Source organism: Bos mutus, chromosome 19, assembly GCF_027580195.1.
Source record: "Bos mutus isolate GX-2022 chromosome 19, NWIPB_WYAK_1.1, whole genome shotgun sequence".
Taxonomy (NCBI): Eukaryota; Metazoa; Chordata; class Mammalia; order Artiodactyla; family Bovidae; genus Bos; species Bos mutus.
In genome coordinates this window covers 53,761,761-53,782,554 of record NC_091635.1, presented here as the reverse complement: position 1 = coordinate 53,782,554, position 20,794 = coordinate 53,761,761, and the positions used below count along the sequence as shown (strand labels likewise).

General features: G+C 52.1%; 1 protein-coding gene across 10 annotated transcripts in view; it reads left to right on the top strand.

Annotated features, from left to right (window-relative positions):
- Nucleotides 1-20,794, top strand: part of MSI2 (musashi RNA binding protein 2) — a 403,990-nt gene that overhangs the window by 253,322 nt on the left and 129,874 nt on the right. For all 10 annotated transcript variants that reach the window (XR_011461308.1, XM_070357270.1, XM_070357268.1 and 7 more), the window contains one exon: nt 9,491-9,539. Coding sequence is in view for 9 of the 10 variants with exons in the window: in XM_070357270.1 (XP_070213371.1) it covers nt 9,491-9,539 (49 nt within the window). In the remaining variant the exon portion in view is untranslated. The remainder of the gene's footprint in view (nt 1-9,490; nt 9,540-20,794) is intronic.

Below are 20,794 nucleotides of genomic sequence, written 5' to 3'. Positions count from 1 at the left end.
TCACAGCTCCAGGAAGTGGGACTCAGCATTCTCGGGGCTGGTGCCCAGCGGGCACTCTGGCAGCCTGAGGACTGAGTTCTAGGACCCCTCTGCCCGTTCCAGCCATGCCCCCAGCCTGCTCTGTGACCACAGAGCAGACAAGTGGGCTCAGGGGTTCTCAAGTTCACCCATCTAGAAGGAAGAGACCCCTCAGCCTCCTTCTCCATTTGCTCCTCCCTCCAACCCTTCTTTCTTCTCCCGAGCCTGCCAGAGGCAATATACAGCTGTCGCCTTGGTTACCTCATCACCTCTCTTAACTTTTTTGGTAGAGTTTTAAGGCCGTGTTTGTTGGTTCACTCGGGAGACAGTGCAGCTCCACGGGGCCCTGGGGATTCAAAAATAGAACGCAGTCAAGGGAGACCAGGGAAAGATTTGGGCATGCATCTGAGTTTAAATCCCGGCTCCATCATTTGCTGCATGCGTGATCCTAGGCAAGTCACTTAATCGCAATGAGCCACCATTTCCTTACCTATATAATGGGTGTGATAATATCTATTTCAGAGCTATTGTGATAATTAAATGAGCTTTGCAAATTGCCTATTAAGCTCCAGTAAATGGTAGCTATTACAGTCATCATTATTTCAGGGGGAAGACATTTCATAGCCTAGACTCTGATATTTACGTGTGGAATCAGAATCCCTGAGCAAGATGTCCTGCCTGCCTTTATGTAAGTAAACTGCGTCTCCAGGATAGACACCCCACACCCTTTAACACCTATGGCAAGTGTCCATTTTATGAATTCACAACTGCTCTCTGATGAACACGGGGGTTTGTTTTAAGTTAAATGGGAAAATGAATTAAAGGATTCGTTTAAAGTGAATTAAAACATAATTAAAAGTAGAAAAAAATAGGGCCAGTAAAAGAGTCTTGCTAATGGGGAAAGAACATTCTGGTCATAGTAGGACTTAGGAGCCTTCCTGAAGAGTTTAGGAAATGTCCTTAATGCCACTGAATTGTTTATCAAAAAAAGTGGTTAAAATGGCAAATGCAATTTCTATTTTATTACCAAAGAAAGAATTGGGGAGAAATTAAGCAGGCTGTCTTGTTGCTTATTTAAGGCATGGGCTTGAGTCAACATAGAGAAACCTTCAGGTGGATGCAAACTAGAATTTTCTGAGTCTTGGAATGAAGGAAGTGCCTAGCCCACTCAGCATCTCGCTGGCTGCAGCCTCCCAGGAGTCAGTGGACCAAGCAGGGGTTTGGGGGCCCAGGGGCTTGTGTGCCTGCCGTCCTGGAGCCTGAGCCACGGCAAGCAGGCCCGGCCGGCACGCACACTCAGACCACCAGCTGCGGAGTCCTGGGCAGGCCTGCCAGGGAGGAAACTGAGGCTCAGAGAGCTTGTAATAATCCCGGCCTTCGGGGACTGTTGTGTGGTCCAAAGCAATAATACAAGTGAAAATATTATTGATGGTGGTGGAAAAAAAATCCAGCAGTTTCTTCAGGTTTCTTAAAGTCCTGTGTTCAGTTTTTGGCCCTTCCAAGCCTCCTTACAGAACGGAACTTTGACTGTCTTGTCCTAAGACCAAGACAAGGTGAGGAGAGTCCCCCAAAAGCCACCTGTGGCACAGGGCCTGCGGATCCAGCAGGGGACAAACAGCCAGCCTTCAGGCAGCTGACGATCCGGGTGATGCCCTCTTTATATTTAGGGCCCATCTCCACCCACATACACTGTGATGAAGGCTCAACTCCACTGTATTTACCTGTTAGGACAGTGGTTCTCAGCCTTGGCTGCACCTGGAATCCCTGGGGGAGCTGTAAACATTCCACTGCCACCCCCTGCCCACCCGGAGGCTGATTTCACTGGTCAGGGTGTGACCCCGGCAACAGGGAATTTTTTTTTTTTTTTAGTTCCTCATGTGATTCTGGTGAGCAGTCAAGGTTGAAAACTACTGAGCTAGATTTCAGCATGAGCTAATGGGATTTTCCTGCCTGCTCCTTTTTCTCCTCTTTTCTTCCTTTTGGGCAGTGATTGAAGATAGACTGTCCTTACTCTTGTCAAGGCTAGAGCATGCTGAGACATTTCCATAAACCAGACACCCTCACCCAGTTCTTAGGCAAAAGTGCAGAGCCATGCCATCCTCTGTGCAGAAATGCTCCCAAGGATCAGGACGCCTTGGTCTCCAGCCTGGATCTGGGCAGGCCTGCCTAGTATATAACACTCACTCCACCCTTATGACTTCAGGGCTTGGAGTTTATAGAGCATCAGCAGACCCGTTAAACCCCTCACACTGTACTGTCATGGTATCGCATTTATGGGCGTTTATTGAAACGAACGCTTGGAGTGTTTGAGTGGGAGCAGGAAGCAACATGAAAGGCATTTGTTCCGGGGGAGTTTGAAGAGCTTGCGTCTCTTCTCTTCCTTTCCCTCTCCCTCCTTGTGTCTGACCAGATAATTTAAGGATCACTTGAAGTGCCATTTCCTGCTTTGTTCTGGATACGTGTGGTTTGTGGTGTGTGTGTGTATATGCGTGTGCCAGAAGGGGGTGGGACATTTCTCCAGGCATGCTGGCCAGCCACAGCAAATGTTCCACTGCCTGTAACGTCCTCAGGGCGCAGGGGATTTGGAAGGGCCCCTGGTGAATCTGAGCTCCCAGCTGTGGTCCCAGCAGCCTCCGCGGTCCATCTCGGGGTCCTCGGCAGAATCTCTGCAGATGGGTCATCAGTGACCATCCCATGCAGCTTCCTGCCTTCACAGATGAGAAACGTAAGGGCTGAGAAAGGAGGTGCCCTGTCCTCAGTGAGCCTCTGGTGGAGCTGGAATTGGAACCCAGATCCTGCCTGTGCGTTGTGCCACGCCGCCCGCCACGCTCGGCTATGGCCCGGCTCCTGCTGAGTTATTGACCAGCAGCTCTTTGGTCCTCTCCTGGGACCGAGTTCTCTGCATCCCCAGATTAGCGTCGTTCACCTGCTGCATACTTGTGGAGCCAAACCACAGGCAGAAGCAGCAGGGGTCTGAGGGCACTGCCTGCGGTTCCAACCTTCGGCCAGCCCACCTGACCAGCAGAGCTTTTGACCTCTCTCGCAAGGCGCTGCTTTGATCCGTGGCTTGAAAGGTTTTCTCTTCAGGCAGTGTAGGAGCTGGGTGGGCTAACGTCTCCCTTCTGGATATGGCCAGCATCTTCTGCCTACTTCTAAAATCACCCAGCAAGAACGTCTGCTCACAGTAAATCTTTCGGCTCATTATAGAGAAGGTTCGCTCATTCGTTAAATGAATTAGGATTAGAGAGGCATCACCCACTGACTTGAGTGCTAATGACTGCAGATTTTCATGGTGCTTATTTGCTGAGGAGCGTGTTGCCAACTTATTTTGGCGTTTCCAGGATCTCGGTCTCCAACCTTGCTGCTGGGGAGAGATGTAGAAGCAGTCCCTTCACACCCGAATACCTGTACTCCAGTGGGAAGGTGGAATCGATGGGTTAATACTTGGGCCATAGTCCACCTTCCTCCTTCCGCCCCTTCCCCTGTCTTTCTTCATTGTCTGATATTACTTGAGACTGCCTGTGTATCTTCTTATAGACTAAAAGCTTTTTGTTTTTTTGAGAGAGAGCAAGGCCATGTATGAGTTACCTTTTGCCGCAAGAATGCTGTTTAACAGACAAGCACAGAACCTCTGTGGTAGAGATTAGCTGTTTATTCCCCAAGTCTGGAGTTTGCTGGTGGCTCTGCTGGTCTTGGGGAGGGAGTGGCTCTGCTGGTCTTGGCGGGGTTCACGTGCGTGTTTTAGGGTTGCCCAGCTGCCTGCCCATCTAGGCTAGTCTCACCAGGGCCCCTGAGGGCATTTGGCCCTGCTCCACATGTTTCCCATCCTGTCTGAGGCCCACCTGGCCATGTCTGTTTCATGGTGATGGCAGAAAGATGCCAGAGAGGGCAAACTGGAACCCAGAGACCCTTGCAAGGCCAGGCCCCCCACAGGCGTACCATCCTCTCCAGCTCTTTTACTGACCACAGCAAGTCAAGTCCAGATACATAGGATGGGGAGATAGACTCTGCCTCTTTTGAAAGGGGAGCTGTTGATACAGAATTTCAAGATAAAGGGTGTGGGGGTCATTAATGCAATCCGTATACCATGAACCCATATAATTTGCCTCTTACTTGGAACTTAGGCTAATAACTTCGCAACTAGTGCATACCTAATAAATACATGTCACATAAAAGTAAAGTTAATTGATTAGATTTTCAGATCACAGCTGAGCTGACCTAAATGATGTAGCCAATAGCTGGAGTCTGTTAGAAGGGATGTTCCTGTCGTCCGTGTAGAGTCCGAATTCCTCCTGCACTGGGTGCCCGGGACAGCTTGGTTACTACTAGGAAGTCCGTCTACTTGTCACCTTTTCCGTCGTGGTTCTGTGCTCGTCATTTTCAGGATCTGGGAGTATAAACGTCCGAGAGACAGGGAACAGAGCGGGGTGACGGTTGCCACGCTGATGTGCCTTGATTGCCTCTGTGAGAGAAATTCAGCTCTTGTATTGAGCCCCGAGTGTATGCGAAAAGGAAGAAGCCACTCTGTCCACTGTCTTTAACTTCTGGTCTTGTTTCTCCTCCCTTAGAGCAGCACATGGAAAGTGGGGTCCACAGGCCAACAGCTGGTGCTTGTTAGAAATGCAAACGCTGCTTCCTGAATCAGACAGCCTGGGGCTGAAGCCCAGGGGAGTCTGTGTTTTAACCAGTTCTCTGGGTGATTCTGAAAGGGAGGAGGTTTGAGACGCCCTGCGCAATCCCCATGCCACAGAGACAGTGTGGCTTCCCAGAACTGCCTCTCAGATGGGGCGGGGTGTACATGGGGCACCTCTGAGGAGGTCACAGTGTGGTCTGAGCCTTGCGAGGGTCAAGATTACAGGTCCATGACCCCTTGGTGTCGGATGACAACAGGGGCATCCCCACGCAGCTCCCTTAAGAGTTACTTGCCCTGCTTTGTCATTTGCAAAGATACACCGTCAAGGATGTCAGGGCTGTGTTTTATACCTGCCTGAAGTTATTGGAAGGCAAATCTCAAGGTTGGAACACTTTTCTCCTCCCCAGACAGATCAGGCAGGTGCCAGGACATGGGACAGACACGCTCAGGTTCAGACACCGCCTCCCCTGATCCCCACCCCAGGATCCCACAGGACCACTAGGCCTGTGGGCGCCCGCTTCTGGTATATACAGAGAAATCTGTACGGACCGGTGAGGGCACCGTCAACGCAGAACCGACTCTAGTGCTGATCGTGACGAGGAGCATGGGGCCTTTGAAGCTGTATTCCACCAGGGACAGTGGTGTTTTCTCCCTGAAGTCAGAGAAATGCCCGTGTCCACCCGCCTGCCAACTCCCTTGTGTTCTTCCAGCTCTGTGAACGAGGCCTGGCTTCCAGGCTGAACTCTGCACAGGCAGGCAGTCTACCTCTGTGTGTGAGAGCGAGAGGGAGAAGGAGAGACAGACAGACACAGTTACCGGTTTGCTGTCTCTGGGGCTGAATACCAGCTCCCTTGACCGTATCCGTCCCGTCCTTGTGTGATGGAGACTCACACAAGCCGCTTCTGTTTGATTCACATAGAACCGTGAGAAACAGCCCCGTACGTGAGGCCGTGTTTTTCATTCTATTCAGTCTTTGTATATTCAAATTCTTCCAGTTTCAGCTCTTGCTGTTCTGCCAGATTTCTATCACATTGATGGCTTCTCTGAATTAATAAGTGTTTTGCAATCGCTGAAAAGTTTTCTTCCCCCAAGCATGGGGACTTATTCATATTGATTTTTTTTTATTTTTCCCTTTCTCTTTCCTCTCTAGCTACTCCTTAGATGTTCTGTTTTGTAAAGTGTTAATAGAATTTTTCTTGCGCCCCGCCGCTTTATCTGTTCAGGAGGTCTTTGCGAGGCCCATTGTACCCCGCTCTGTAGAGGAAAGAGCTCTGTTCTTCACGACAATGGTTGCCCCCAAAACACATACACAGATCCTCCTCCTCGCTCACCAGGGTGGAGCAGCTGTTAGGAGGGCAGCGTCAGAAAACACTGAAGCATAAGAAGGCAAAGAGGGACCCAAGTAAACACTGTGAAAAGGGCAGCGGGCATGGGTGGGGATTGAAAATACTTTTTTTAATTCAAAATATTTATTTCCTAAGGGGATCTGAGTTTCAGTACCTAAACATGGCCAACACAGAAGGGAGACTGTTTTTCTTACCATTAGGCATTTTCAGCTCAAAATGAGGACTTGGCAAACCTCTTAGAAAATATGGTGATGGGTGTGAAACAGACGTCAGGCTTACCTGCATGGCACCCGGCAGGCCTCACCCATCACCCCACCCCCGGCCTGCACCCTAGGCAGTGGAATCCTTGTCAAGGCCCAGGGTCTGGGTCTGCAATGCCATATGTGCAAGTGTGACGGCTCTGTGTGCAAACAAACCAGTTGATCTTCTGGCGGTCTTGCTCAAGGGGTGCGCGGGAGGCAGACCGCCGTGGTGTGTCTGGTCTCAGCAGGTGTCTGGGGGCTCATCAAGCCTGCCTGGCCAGGGAAAGGTCTGGTGAAGGCACCCCCCATCCAGACTAGCATCGCCTACTCCCCTCAGCCTGGTGCCTGGGGGAAAGAGGGCAGCTCCCTGCCAGAGGAGCAGTCACCGTGCAGGGCCATCTCTCTCCCAGTTGCTGACTGCGGAAATGGGGAGCAGAAGGGGAAGGCCCCGGGAGCCTGTTTGTTCAGGCTCGGTTGCTTAGCAACACAAGGGGGCCCTGACTCCAGAAGGGATTTTGAAGCTAGGCCAGTCCCTCGGAGGTTTGCGTCTGGCTTGCCTACCCCTTCTTCCGTTCTTACCTTGACTTTGCTCTTCCCCCTATTATATTCGATAGCATCTAAGAAAATAGATTTGATTTGTCGGGAGGCACCATTTTAAACCTGGTTTTATTGCCTTGCCCAGTGTCTTCCCCTCCATCGAAGACTGTCGTCTGGGAGGAGTGAGAATGAGTAGCCGATGATTCTTTTTCTCAGCTGACTTAGCTCAGGCCCCCAAGCTCATTTGTGAGCCTTTGAGCTCCAGTGAACAGTGCTCTGTCCTCCCCACCACACACACACACACTCCCACCGCACTGAAATTGCTCCAAGCGTGGAGCCTTCTGGCTAACAGTTCTGTCCACCCACAGCCACATGGTTGGATTGTATTTTTTTCTCCATTTATTTGTATTTGGCTGCACTGGGTCTTCCTTGCTGTGCACGGGCTTTCTCCAGTTGCAGCGGAAAGGGCTGCTCTTCCTTTCAATGTGCAGGGCTCCTCCTTGGGCTGGCTTCTCTTGATGTGGAGCATGGGCACCTGGGCTTCAGAAGCTGTGGTGCGAGGGCTTGGCTGCCCTGTGGCATCTTCCCCAGCCAGGCATCAAACCTGTGTCCCCGGCACTGGCAGGCAGATTCCCAACCACTGGACCACCAGGGCAATTCTGGGTTGTATTTTCACTGCCAACCTTGGGCACAAAATGCTCGAGGAGACCAGGCTGTACACCTGGCCAAACTCGGTGCAGCCTGCAAGTGAATGGCTGATGGTTTTAGAACAGCACCTGCACTCACGATGTGTCTCCTGTGAAGCGAATAAAGGGCTGGATCATAAGTAAAAGGAGTGGACTTCAAAGCCAAATCTGGTTTCGTAAGTGATTTCTTTAGGTCTGTGCGGGACGTGAGTGTGGCTCTCTTTGTACCTGTGTCCAGACTTCCTCTTTGTGTAAGAACCCCGGCCATACCAAATCAGAGCCACCCTTAAGGACCGCATTTTAACTTCAGTTCGGTCGCTCAGTCGTGTCTGACTCTTTGTGACCCCGTGGACTAAGCACGCCAGGCCTCCCTGTCCATCACCAACTCCAGAGCTTGCTCAAACTCAAGTCCATCGAGATGGTGATGCCATCCAACCGTCTCATCCTCTGTCGTCCGCTTCTCCTCCTGCCTTCAATCTTCCCCAGCATCAGGGTCTTTCGCAAGGAGTCCGCTCTCATTGGAACTATTTTCACTAACCGTCAGGTTACCATTTTCACTTAGTTACCTCTTTACATCCTATCTTCAAATGCAGCCACATTCTCAGAATCTGCGCATTAGGATTTTAATATATGAATTTGGCAGGGGTGGGGGATGGAGACAGTTCAGCCCAGAATAATCAAAATGTTGAAGTTTCATTGTGTATAACTGGAAATATCCTGAAGGATGATTAAGTAAGCTGTAGCATCTCCCTCCATGAAATATGTGACAGTCAAGCTAGTATTCACAAGACCTCACACTCCTTAGGATGACTACTGTTTGGTTTTTTTTTTTTAAGGCAGAAAATAGCAAATATTAACAAGGATGTAGAGAAATTAAAACCTTGTGCACTTTTGTTTGGAATGTAAAGTAGTACAGCCACTGTGTACAGCAGTTCTTCAAAAAAATAAAAGTACAAGGCACTGTATGATCCAGCAGTTTCACTTCTGGGTATGTATCCAAAGGAAGTGAAAGCAGAGACTCGAGATATTTGTACTCCCGTGTTCATAGCAGCATTATTCACCACAGCTAAAATCCACGTGGTCATCGATGGGCAAGTGGATAAGCAGATGTGATCTGCACATCAGTGGAAGGACGGATGAGCCTTGAGGACATTATGCCAAGTGAGATAAGCCAGTCCCGAAAAAGACAAGTCCTGTGTAATTCCGCTTATGTGAAATACTTAGAGGGGTCCCAGTCTTGGCGACAGAGAGTGGGCAAGTGGCTGCCATAGGCTAAGGGGACGAAAGGGGTCCCCCTTAAAGGGGGTAGAGTTTCAGTTTTACAAGAGGAAAAAAGTTCTGGAGATGAATGGTGGTGATGCTCCTGCAACTTTATGAATTTATTTGATACCACTAAACTGTACACTTAAAGAGGGTTGCAGTGGCAGTTTTTATATTATGAGTATTTTACCACAAAAAAATCTAGGGGAATAAAAGATAGTATTCATGATGTAGTTATCTGGGAAATGTCTGCAATGTTGTAATATTATTTAAGTGAAAAAGAACAAGGGGAAAATTCCATGTGTGATGTGATTTTAAACTATGTTAAAATAAGCATGTGTGCATTTGTGCTACGTTGTGTCCGACTCTTAGCGACCCCATGTCCTGTCCGTGGGATTTTCCAGGCAAGAATACTGGAGTGGGTTGCCATTTCCTTCTCTAGGAACCTTCCTGACCCAGGGACTGAACTCACATCTCCTGCACTGGTAGGCAGATTTTTTTTTACCACTGAGCCACCAGGGAAGCCATAGGCATAGATTTTTACAAAAATTAGAGGGAAGTATACCAGATGCTAAATGTGGCGGTGCTAGGTTGGAAAGACGGAAAGAAAGTGGTTTATTTTCTCTTTTAATATTTGTGTTTTCAAATAGGTTTTAATGAGCAACATGATTTCTATAATGGAGACTGCCCCCCTCCCCTGAACATACAATGTGCCATGTATTTTGTTAAAGTTCCTGAAGCAGACTCTGTTTTGTGTTCGCTCTGCAGGTGGAGGATGCGATGCTGATGTTTGATAAGACGACCAACAGGCACAGAGGTAAGAAGCCCCATGTGAGCAAGCAGCCCCTCCGTCCTCTCCTGGCCTCCAGCCCCACAGACGAAAGACACAGCGACTGTTCCAAAATCAGGCAGTTGGAGGTGACGTTGGTTGTAGGTCTTTGCTAATGGAGGGCCACGACGGTACCTAGAATTGATACCAGACCGTTAAAACACCATTTCCGGTGGGCTTGGGAGCTGTCATTTAATTATGCAGTCACACCCAACACGTTCTTGGTCCTTGCTGAACCAGGCTTTAAGCGAACCAAGTGGAAGTTATTCACAGCAATTAGTCAGTTGAGTTCTCAATTTACTCTGGAGGAGGTGGTTTAGAAGCACACTGTCCATCTAAAGAACAACAACAACAAAAAGAAAGCAAAAACAAAGAAGCCTCTGCCTAGGTTTATGCAGTGAGTACCTTGTACATATGTCCAAGGTTTATGCAGTGAGTACAAACCTAGAAATGCCCTTTTGTGCCTCTCGGACGTTTGGAAGACGTTTACACTTCCCCATGTTGTCTCCTGTGTTTAGTGTCTTGTCCACGTTTTCGAAAATGGGTTTCACCTTGGGGGTCTAAGAACCCTTGAAATGACATGCAAAGTATTTTATGTTATTCCCGGGAGAGGTTTCTTAGCTTTGAGTGGATTCTCAAAGGGGTGTCCGAGTTCTGCCACCTCACTCCCCCAGCCCCCAAAAAAGGACACATTGAAATGATTGCTGTAAATAGAAAATCGGATGACTCCAGAAAGTCCTTCCCAGAGGAATCAGGGTCAGAAGTTACGGTTCAGTGTTCAGTCCTCCCGTTCTCCAGAAGCTCTTGGTTTCTGGGGTGCGTATTCCCCCGGCGTTCATGGGCAGGGTTTCTGAAAGAAGGTGGCAGGAAAGCCATTTTCTCCAGAGAAGGAGCCAGTGAGCCGTGTTTCCTTGCCACTTGGATTGCATTTAGATGTTTCCTGTGTTGTTTACATTCTCGCTGTCACCTGTGATTAGTAGCAGTTACCCAGCATTGACTGCCTGTCTCTCCTGCTCTGAGCAGGCAGGCTGAGTAAAAGGGAGGAAGGAGCAGGATGGGGAGTGGTGCTCGCAGGGCTGGGCAGAGGAGGGGCTGTCTTGAGGGCGCCCAGGAGCCCAGCGACTCGTCCATCCAGCTACAGCATCCTCGAAAGGGAGCGTGGAAAACTGGGCGGGAACTTCGGTATCAGGGGGGTACATGCTGGGGAGGGGCTGGAGGGGAAGGAGGATGGGAGGCAGGGGGAGAGAGACGAGCTTGCAGATGTGAGCAGGACGACGATTGCCCTTGTCTTCTCCAGCGCTCCGGAGTGAGCGCCAAGGAGCGAGAGGAAGGTGGTGCGGGCGGTGGGCAATCCTCGATTACCCTTGATCAGCACATGCCCTGCCTCGGTCCGTGGGGTTTTCCTGGCACTGCTTCCGCGTGCATCTTCTAACTTGGTCTACACAGCAGACCCTGGGGTTGTTGTGACTTTGGGAAAATCCCGTAAGTTCTTCATGCCTCAGTTTATTCATCTGTAAGATACAGGTAATGTTAGCGCCTCCTGACAGGATTGTTTGCAGCGTTCGGTGCTGGCAGAGAGGGGACTCACACCCAGGATGGCTGATTTCAGGTTCTGTTATCTGTTGTCTCCACGTGGGGTGGGGTTTGTTGAGAAGGGTGTTTCCAGCCTTTGATTTTCAGGGTGGGCATAGCTCATCTGAGCGAGGCACTGGCGTTTGGTGTTAGAATTCATAATCCTGGGAGACTCCGCAGCAGTTTCTAGGTAGTATTGCTGTTCTTTTTTGAATATCATTGAATAAAGGTGTTTTTGATCTCCTGCTCTGTGTTAGGCCCTGTGTGGGAGAAGATGATGGATCATCTCGTTGAACCGTCTCAGCTGAGCAGGGAAAGAGTTTCACCATCTGAGGGACCCGAGGAGGGGAGGTGACTGTGAGTCTCTGGGCACTCAGCTGATAGCAGGCGGAGCTGGATTCACAGCCAGGGCATCGGGCCCCCGGCCAGCCTGTGGATGAGGCCCCCAGGAAAGCCTCCCCTCTTTCTGACCCAGGGGCTGCCTGCTGTTGGGGAAGCTTCCTCTCCTTGTCCAGGGGCACCGGGTGCAGGGATGGGGTGGCGGCCCCTCTGTGACCAGGTCAGGGAAGGGTTTCTAGTTGTGAGCTGAAGGGAGCTTGTTCTGTGGCCCAGTGCTCAGGGTGGCTCCGGGAACATCGTCGCTCATGCCCCTGGTGAGGCAAGGGCAGGAAGGTGGGCAGAGCCTCTGGCGAGGGCATGGCCTTCCCCATAGCCTCCCGGCCTTCCTCTGATCGGTGCCAGACCCCTTATGTGGTTTGTGGAGTCAGAACAGGGTGTCAAAAACCACTAAGCATCTCAAGATGGCAGCTCAATTCAACCAAGAGTTGAGCCCTGCTGAGCTCGGGGTGTGTGCAGTGGCACAGGAAGCCGGCCTGCACAGTGCAGCCTGGGGCTGGCCTGATGCTGGCCGAGCGGGTAAGAGAAGGCGAGAGGGGCCGCGTGCCTAGAGGTTTCAGCAGAGGGGCCCTGACACTGGCTGCTGGCTGCCCCTGTGCAGACATCTGCCCCCACTGTTCTTCCTGTGTGAGCGGGGGCTTTGAGCTGCCCATGCTTTCTAGCCCCTCCAGCTGAGAAAGAGCTTCCCTTTGGACTGGGGGCCAAAGCTGGGGTAATAACTTCACTGGTTCAGAGCATTAGGGGAGGAAAGAATTTTCTCAGAAATATAAGAACGTATCACAAGAGAAGCTCTAGTCACATACTTGTAGAGCAGGCAGGCCCCACGGCCCTGGCCTGATGGAATGTGCGTGTGGAATCGGGTGATAAGCACGAGAAAATAAAATTCTCCTGCAGCCACCTTGCCCCAACCTTCCCTTCACCTCCTCGGCTTCCTGCTTTCCATTATCTTATCATGAGGAAAGTGCTGCCCTAGCAGAAGTTGAGGACACCTCTCTGGCTGGCGCTGCCACCAGCTCGCCGCTGACAGAGGCGCAGACCATTAACCCCTCCGTGGTGTCAGGGCGCTTGTTCAGCGCTGCCCATCAGCGTCTGACCCAGCTCTGCTGGGTGGTGACGTGTCCTCCGCCCCAGGCGTTTTGAATACCACCTGTGCGAATGTGCCCTTGAACTGTGACCACCGCCGTGCAGGAAAAACTCCAGGGCACGGGGCCTGGCCTTCCGGGAGTCAGGCCGCGCTTGCCATTAGGAGCCAGGGGTTGGGCAGAACTTCCCCTCCTGGCCCCACTGTGGCCGTCATCTCTCTCTCCCCCGCGGGCCCTGTAGGCGCACGGGCGGTCCTCAGTGGCATCTGCACAGCAGTCTGCTCCTCCTGTTCACAGAGGCGCCAGCCTGTGTCTCTTCCCCTTGTACATCCGCACTTGGACCTCAGTGGCACCCTGGGAAAGGATCCAGGGGACAGCGAACAGTGAGCCCTCTAGGGAGGGGAGCTCTCTGGGGAGATGCGTCCTCCATGCTGGAGGCAGGAAGGTCATGCAACATCTGATTTGCACAGAAGCGTGGAGTCTTCCCCCTTTCATCCTTTCTGGGACCGCCTCCCAGCCCCTGTGCACCCCATTGGTTTAGCCAGGGGTGCTTCTCCTAACCTCTCCAAACCCTCCGGCTCCGCCTCTGGAAAATACAGGAGCCAGGACTGATGAGCCCCGGGGCCTGAAGTGTGCTTCTGGCTTTTAGCTTTTAACTGGAAGCGTGGCCCAGATTGTCTCCCTTTCCTGTGTTCACTGGGGAAGAGGAGCAGTTGTTGCGTGTGTGGGTCCCTGAGGCGGGGCAGGGGGTTCATGGGGGCTGCTCTGCCGACCTGGGATGCCCTGCGGCGTTTGAAGGGAGGGTGGTCCTCCCGCTGCCCCAGTCACACCTGTGTGTTGCTCGGGCGTGGGAGGCAGCTGACCCCAGAAGCAGGTGTCGTCCTGGCCTTGCACTGAGGAAGTCCCGGAGGGGACCAGGAGCAGAGCGCCGTCCAGCAGCATGCCCAGCAGCTGGTGAGGATGGCCTTCATTCCTGAAAGGGGTTCCGGCCTCCCATCAGAGTACGCGCCACGGGTTCTGTGTTAACCAGGTTGTGTTGGCACTCCCAATGGAAGTAGCCACATTCTAAGCAGCCCTCAACCAAGTGCTTGAACGAAGCTACCCGGAGCCACACACTAGTCCATACAGAGCCTAGACATAAGCCCAGCCTGTCCAACCCTGAGCCAGCACCCTTAACCGCTCTACAAGCGTGTGTGCTAAGTCCCTTCAGTCGGGTCCGACTCTTTGTGACCCTATGGATTATAGCCCGCCAGGCTCCTCTGTCTGAAATTCTCCAGGCAAGAGTACTGGAGTGCCATGCCCTCCTCCTTAAGCACTTGAGCATCTCATTATTATTAGTCCTCCTCCACATCTGTCCTCATGCTGGACTGCAGTGTTGCTCCATTTTTCAGATGGATAAACCGAGGCAGGTAGAGTTTCGAGAAGTCACATGTCTGGTCCCTGCAGCCGGACGGGGAGCTGAGCTTCTGGGAGAAACTGGGGCCTTCCTTAGCTCCCATCACTTCATTCCATGGCCTTCTCTGGGATTCTTTGTGCCAGAGGGGGAGAGAGAATGGCGGCTTTCCAGTCTTTCCAGAGTCATTTCATTTGCTCTCTAAATGTTCTTAGAGGCGGGCTGAAAAATATTGGGCTGATCATCTAAGGATTTAATCATTGGGGGAAAGTTTGTTGCTATATCCTTGCAAAACTCAGATAAGATCTTGAATTCAGCATCAGGTATTGATTCTAGAGTGGAGCTAGAGGTGAGCGGGGGTGGGGAGGGAGGAACAAGGTACCATCCTTTCTAATTTGCTCTTCGGTGGGTGGTGGGGGGGAGGCTGGTTGAGAGCTGGGGGCAGGAGGGAAGGTGGCACCCCTCAGCGCTTGCTCTCCCATCTCCGCATGTCAGCCCTGTTTGAGACCGTGAACTGGGGATTCTGGGTGCTGAAGAGCATCTCTCAGTCACCTCCTGGGAGGGTAGGGAGACCCCCTTCATTCCAGGGGAGCCTCAGCTCTGCCCCTTGCCCCTGACCTCGGCCTCCACGCCAGGTCCCCCCAAGTCTGGCTCATCAGGGGAGAGCTGGGTGCTTGGAAGCCCGGGGGGAAGTGAACTGGGTGTCTTTGAAGCTTGTCTAAGGGTGGCCTAGGGAGGGTGGTGGGAGGGGGCGGTTTCCAGCCGAGTACAGAAGGGGACATTGCCTGGGGATAGGCCCTCCGCACTCGCCATGGCTTCCATCCCCCGGCAGGTGTGTTGGCCTCGGAACATTGCCAGACGCAGAGGAACAGGATACACCGAGAAAAGTAAAGGTCCGTGTGATGGATGGCTCCTCTCCCGACTGTTAGCAGTGGCTTATTAAGTGTGATGCTAATGGCCCTGGAGAGGAACAGGCTCTGAGCCAGTCCCCTGCCCCGATCTCAGCCCTCAGCCCATGGCGGTTCTCTGAAGCTCAGGGAGCACATCCCCCGCAGGCTCCCTGCATGAGGGGAGTCCTCCCCCAGGAGAGCTGTGCCCCTTGGGAGCCCCCAGACTGGAAGGGGGCCGTGGTGGGCCCTGTGATTAGGGCAGTGGTTTCCTGCAGACTCGGGCGTGGGACTGAGCTGGGCTTCAGAAGCCCAGACAGCATCTCTGTCCCCAAAACCAGCTGGCTGAGGTTTAAGGTTTCTGTAATCTGTGTGATCAGCTTATTAAAATGGTGCCTGTGAGATATAGCTGGAGCAGTGATAGAAGATAGTGCATTTCTAAGGAGAATAACCAACCCTTAATGTCCTGACTACCTGCCAGACACTCCCTGTTGAAACTGACCTCTGAAGTCCAGACTGACTCTTTTATGTACACTAAAAATGATTAAAAATCACACTGTAATTGTTTGCTTATTGATGCCTGTTTCTCAAGGGGGAGGGGGCATGTAAAAAGAGTTTCACAGCAGCGTAAATTAAATTAAAAATAAAAAGGTATTGCTTCATTTGTAGGTGTGGGCTGTCACAGATGATGTGTATGTGTCTTTCCCGAGGAGAGTCTAACATCCTGACTTCATTTACCCGGGAGAGAGGGCTGGGACCCTACAACTTATAAATGTGGCTTTGTAGGCTGGAGGGGCTTCCCCGGTGGCTCGGAGGGTCAAGAATCTGCCTGTAACGAGGTCACTTCCACTTGCAGGATGGAGGAGAAAGAAGTGTGCTTGACCAGGAAGATAAGTCCTTCTGGGTGGAAAGGGCTGTGGGTGGGGTAGCAAGTGTGAGGATGGTTTAGGAATCAACAGCAGGTGGGGACGCCTGAGCCACTCTGACACGAGGCTGTGCTGCACACCCGTGCCCGAGCTCGGCGTCTAGGGCACGCTAGGGGCTGCCCTGGTTGGTTCAGCGGTAAAGGATCCACCTGCAGTGCAGAAGACGCAAGTTCAATCCCTGGGTTTGGAAGATCCCCTGGAGGAGGGCAGCCCACTGCAGTATTCTTACCTGGAAAATGTCATGGACACAGGAGCCTGGTAGGCTGCAGTCCAGGGGGTCACAAAGAATCAGACACGACTGAAGCAGCTTAACACACATACACACATATGTCACAAAAAGTCAGACACGACTGAAGCGGCTTCACACATACACACCCCACAGACATACACACACAGACATGACTGAAGCAGCTTAACACACACAGGACACACACACATACACACACACACACACATACACACACACACACAAACACACTCCCCGCTAGAGTCCTGCCCTTTGCATTCCCCCACCTCAGAGACCTGCTCTCTCATCCCCGTGCTGGTCTCTGAAGCTGAGAGGTACCCATCACTCTCTAGCCCAGGTCTGAGATGCATTAGGGGGTATATTGGCGACCTGTGAGCCAGTAGCTGGTCATTACTGGTGTTGATCTGCACCTGAATTGGAAGCCGTCGACAGGAAAGTGCTGGTCTGTCACAGGCCACTGATGCCGAGGGTGCTGGTGGGCGGAGCTTTCAGCCTCGCCGTAGTGCGGTGAAGTCACCCACGTGCTGGTGGGCTTTTTCGTGCAAGTAGAGAGTTGGATCAGTGTAGCTGATAATCCTCTTCTCTGCCCAGAGTGGACCGGTGTCAATGTGGGCCACCTGTTGCAGTGGGGTTTTGATAGCCATGGCGTCTATGGGAGAATGTTAGAGTGGAGTGGAAGCTCAGTGCAGTTGACTCTGTCACTCCACTTGGATAGAAGAGATTTGGTCGGGGGGGGGGGGGGCGGTGCTGGCAGTGAGGTGTATTTGCTGCTGGTGGGTTCTTGAAGAGGTTCTCTTGCAAAACAGTAATGGGCTGACTTGAAGTTGGGTGGACTTCAGTTAGACGAGGAAAAACTGCCAAGCCCTGCAGCAGGGTGAGCTCTGCACTGGGTTCTGTGGTCCCAGCGAGCTTGTTTCAAAGGCAGGCCCTGCAGCGGGGTGAGCTCTGCACTGGGTTCTGTGGTCCCAGCGAGCTTGTTCTAAGGGTAAGCTCCGCAGCGGGGTAAGCTCTGCACTGGGTTCTGTGGTCCCAGCGAGCTTGTTCCACAGGCAGGCCCCGCAGCGGGGTGAGCTCTGCACCGGGTTCTGTGGTCCCAGCGAGCTTGTTCCACAGGCAGGCCCCACAGCGGGGTAAGCTCTGCACCGGGTTCTGTGGTCCCAGCAAGCTTGTTCTAAAGCCAGGCTCCCTACAGGAGCGCCCAGCAGAGGATGCACCCCGCCTCTTCACTCTCACAGGGCTTTGCCCAGAGGCTGTGGGGCCCAGCCCCCACCCCCGGGACCCCACCGCGGTCCCCTCGAGGCCTGACCTGTCGCCGGACCCCTCTCAGGACCTCCTGCAGAGGAAGGGCCGCTCGAGGGTGAGGGAGGGGAGCAGGGTAAAGAGCTGCGGGCCCTCCCCAGCCAGCTCTCAGAGACCGGCCCCGGAGCTGTCTGCACATTTTATTTTCTTGTTAAATAAACACCATTAGCCTTCCCGAGAAACCGGTGCAAACACGACCTCACAAATAACCAATTAGAAGGGCAGGGTTGAAGGGGACCGTGAATTTGCAAACATGTAGAGGAGGCCATTAAAGATGCCTGTGGCTCCCCCAGCCCTGGCAGCATCGATCTGAGACCTTAATTTTATTTCTGACAGGAAAGCAAGGAGCGCGCTTTATTTATTTTTTTATTTTTTTTCCCCGGAGCTAACTGAACTGCATTCCGGAAGCACCCATTCCGGCACTGTCTCTTGAGATATTCATCAACACGGGAGCTCGGTTCCTGTTCCTGCGCTTCCCCAGTGGTCAGGGACCCACACAGAGCCCACAGTGCCTTGGCAACAGGGAGGTGGGGACTGTGCTCCCTGGGTGCCCTGAGGTGTCCCTGCTGGAGGATGAATCTGAAGTCCCTTCCTTAAGAGCCCTGGCCCCAGAGGGTGCTGACCTAGGAGGTCTTCCTGCCTCCCTCCTGGCTGCGGCTCACGGATGCAGAAGGGAGTGGGCCCAGGGTCTGTCACTTCATTGACCAAGAAACGGTTTTTTTGCTGAGCGAGACAACGAGGCTTTTGTTGGGCCCTGTTCCCAGAGAGGCCCCGCTCCGACTGTCGCGTGGTTTCAGATCTCTGAGGAGAGAGGCGCCCTCAGCTCGGCCACTTGGTTAAAAGCGTCCCCTTTCTTAGCATCCTGGCGCTGCTAGGGGTGGACCCGGGGGACCAGAGCCAGGTGGCCGCCTCCTGCCTGGACTGGAGACGTCCCTGCGTTTGTATAGCCCAGGACTCGAGCTTGTGCTTGGGCCCTGGACTTGGAGGACCTTCCCTGGCCCGCTTGTGTCTGTCTCAGGACACTCTGGAGAGAGCCTGGGTTTAGTGCTGCCTGTACTCGGCTCCTGGAGGAGGGCGCAGCAGCCCCCTCCAGGGCTCTTGCCTGGAGAATCCCATGCAGAGGAGCCTGGCGGGCTGCAGTCCACGGGTCGCAGAGAGGCAGACGCCACGGAAACACTGCAGCACGCACATACTCGGCTTCAGCCCCAGCTTCCCGTGGGTGCGGCCCCCTAGGGCTCTGAGCCCCGTTTCTCTCTTGTGGAGTCAACACCCCTGCTCCGTGAGAGTTAATGAGCCCCTTGTGAAGTGCCTAGCGAGAGCGGTCAGTGCCCAGCAGCCTTGGTCCTTTCTTTCAGCCTTAAAGAACTGCCGGTTTAACTTCTTTAGACACATTACCCTCGTTGAATTTTTAAGACCTGGTGTTTCTCAAAAAAAGTTTTCCCCTCCCCTTCCTACACGAAATATGTGTTTGCCAGTGTGTGGACTATTTCTGAAAAGATAGTCATGAAACTGATAACAAAGAGTGAGGATGGCCTCGTGGCTAAGAGCTCTTGCTCTGGAGTCAGACAGCTGGTGTTTGAATCTGAGGTTTGTGACTTCATAGCTGTGTGACCTTCGGCAAGTTACCTACCCTCTCTGTGACTCAGATTCCTCATTTCTGTAAAACAGGAATGATAACACCGGGTTAGCCTGAGGCTTATATCAGTTCATAAGTGTAAAGGATTTGGAATAATCTCTAGCTATAGAAAGCACCTGAATATGTTTTATGCATAAATACACAGACTCTTAGATGCAGATACACATAAATTAAAAAAAAAAAAAAAACACACACAGCATTTGCTTCTGGGCAAGAGGATTCAGTGGCCAGAGGTCCAGAGATTCAGGAAAACTTTTCACTTCGTACTCATTTACCTTTTGAATTTTTGTACCCTGTGCGTTTATTCGCTAGTCAAATACTAGGGGCCCCTCGGGGCTGTCTCAGCATCATCCTTTACTGAAACAGTTCACCCCAATTTGGGTTATAAAGGTCGTGGTGGGACAGCATGAGAGAATTTTCAGAAGTTGTTCCTCCCGTCTCAGTACTCTGAGAGGAGTGTTGTCATTTCTGCCTCGGCCCTGACACGTGGTGTCAACAGGTTTGAACTTGGTTGTCCTCCCGGGGTTGGTGGAACTTGTGGCGTCTTAGGCCGAATGAGGGGTGGGTCCTGCCTCATCTGAGTTTCCTGTCCTGCCGGGGAGAGGAGGTCTGGGAGCTCCAAACAAGACTTACTGTATGCAGCCGACAAGCCTCTCTGCCTCTGAGTTGCCTCTGTCTTTTTCTTTCCATAAACAGAGTCGGATAGATAGATGAGGACTCTCTTCCTTGTTTCTGCTCTTCCCAGACAACGTGCTATTAATAGGCTAGCCAGACCAGCCCTGGTCTGAAAAGAAGCCCCGGATGCTTGAGTTTATCCCAGACCAGAGGGGAAGAGGTCAGAGCAGGGAGGCCATCGTTCCAGGAAGGGTCTTTTCTTCTTAGTTGAGAAAAAAAAAAAAACTTAAAAGCATCTTGCTAACCCAAGTTATGTAGGGACCTTACACAGTGTGGCAGATACAGAATCTTTTGTGTCTCTGTTGCTTCAAGCTTTAAGAGTCAAAGCAGGTGCCCAGCTCGTGAAACATGAGAGGTGTTTGGGCCACGTGGCAAAGGGGGAGAGCCTCGGTTTCCAATTTCAGTGCCACTGCTCACCAGCTGTGTGACCTTACTAAACTTCTCTCAACCTCAGTTTTCTTATCTGTTAAATGGGGAGTGGTATTAACTTGTGGACTAGTGAGGTTTGAGAGAGAAAGTTTATGCGAAGCATTTGATGTTAGTACTATCTGTAAATATTAGCTTTATTACTGTCATAGTAACTACTAGTATGTTATTACCAATAAGAGTACTGTCCCTATGACTTCTTGAGGAATGAAGGCTAAAGTAGCTTATTGGTGACAATACTGACCCTCTAGGGAGCTGTTGGAAGATACTGTTAGGTTTCGTTCATATTATGGCTTGAATCGTATCCCCCCAAAGATTTGTGGCAGTCCTGACCTCTAGACCTTATCTGGAAATAGTGTGTGTGCACTCAGTCGTGTCTGACTCTCTGTGACCCCATGGACTTATAGCCCGCCAGGTTCCTCTGCCAATGGGATTCTCCAGGCAAGAATGCTGGAGTGGGTTGCCATGCCCTTCTCCAGGGGATCTTCCTGACCCAGGGATCGAACCTGGGTCTCCTGCATCGCAGGCGGATTCTTTACCTTCTGAGCCCCCAGGGAAGCCTTGGGAGTAAGTGGGTTGAGCCAGACAGGTGTCCTTCTAAGAAGAGGGAAGACATGGAAGGGAGACACGTGGTCGCGTGGCCACGGAGGCAGAGGGGCGTGTGGGGCTGAGAGCCCAGGATCACTACAGCCAAGAGGAAGGCA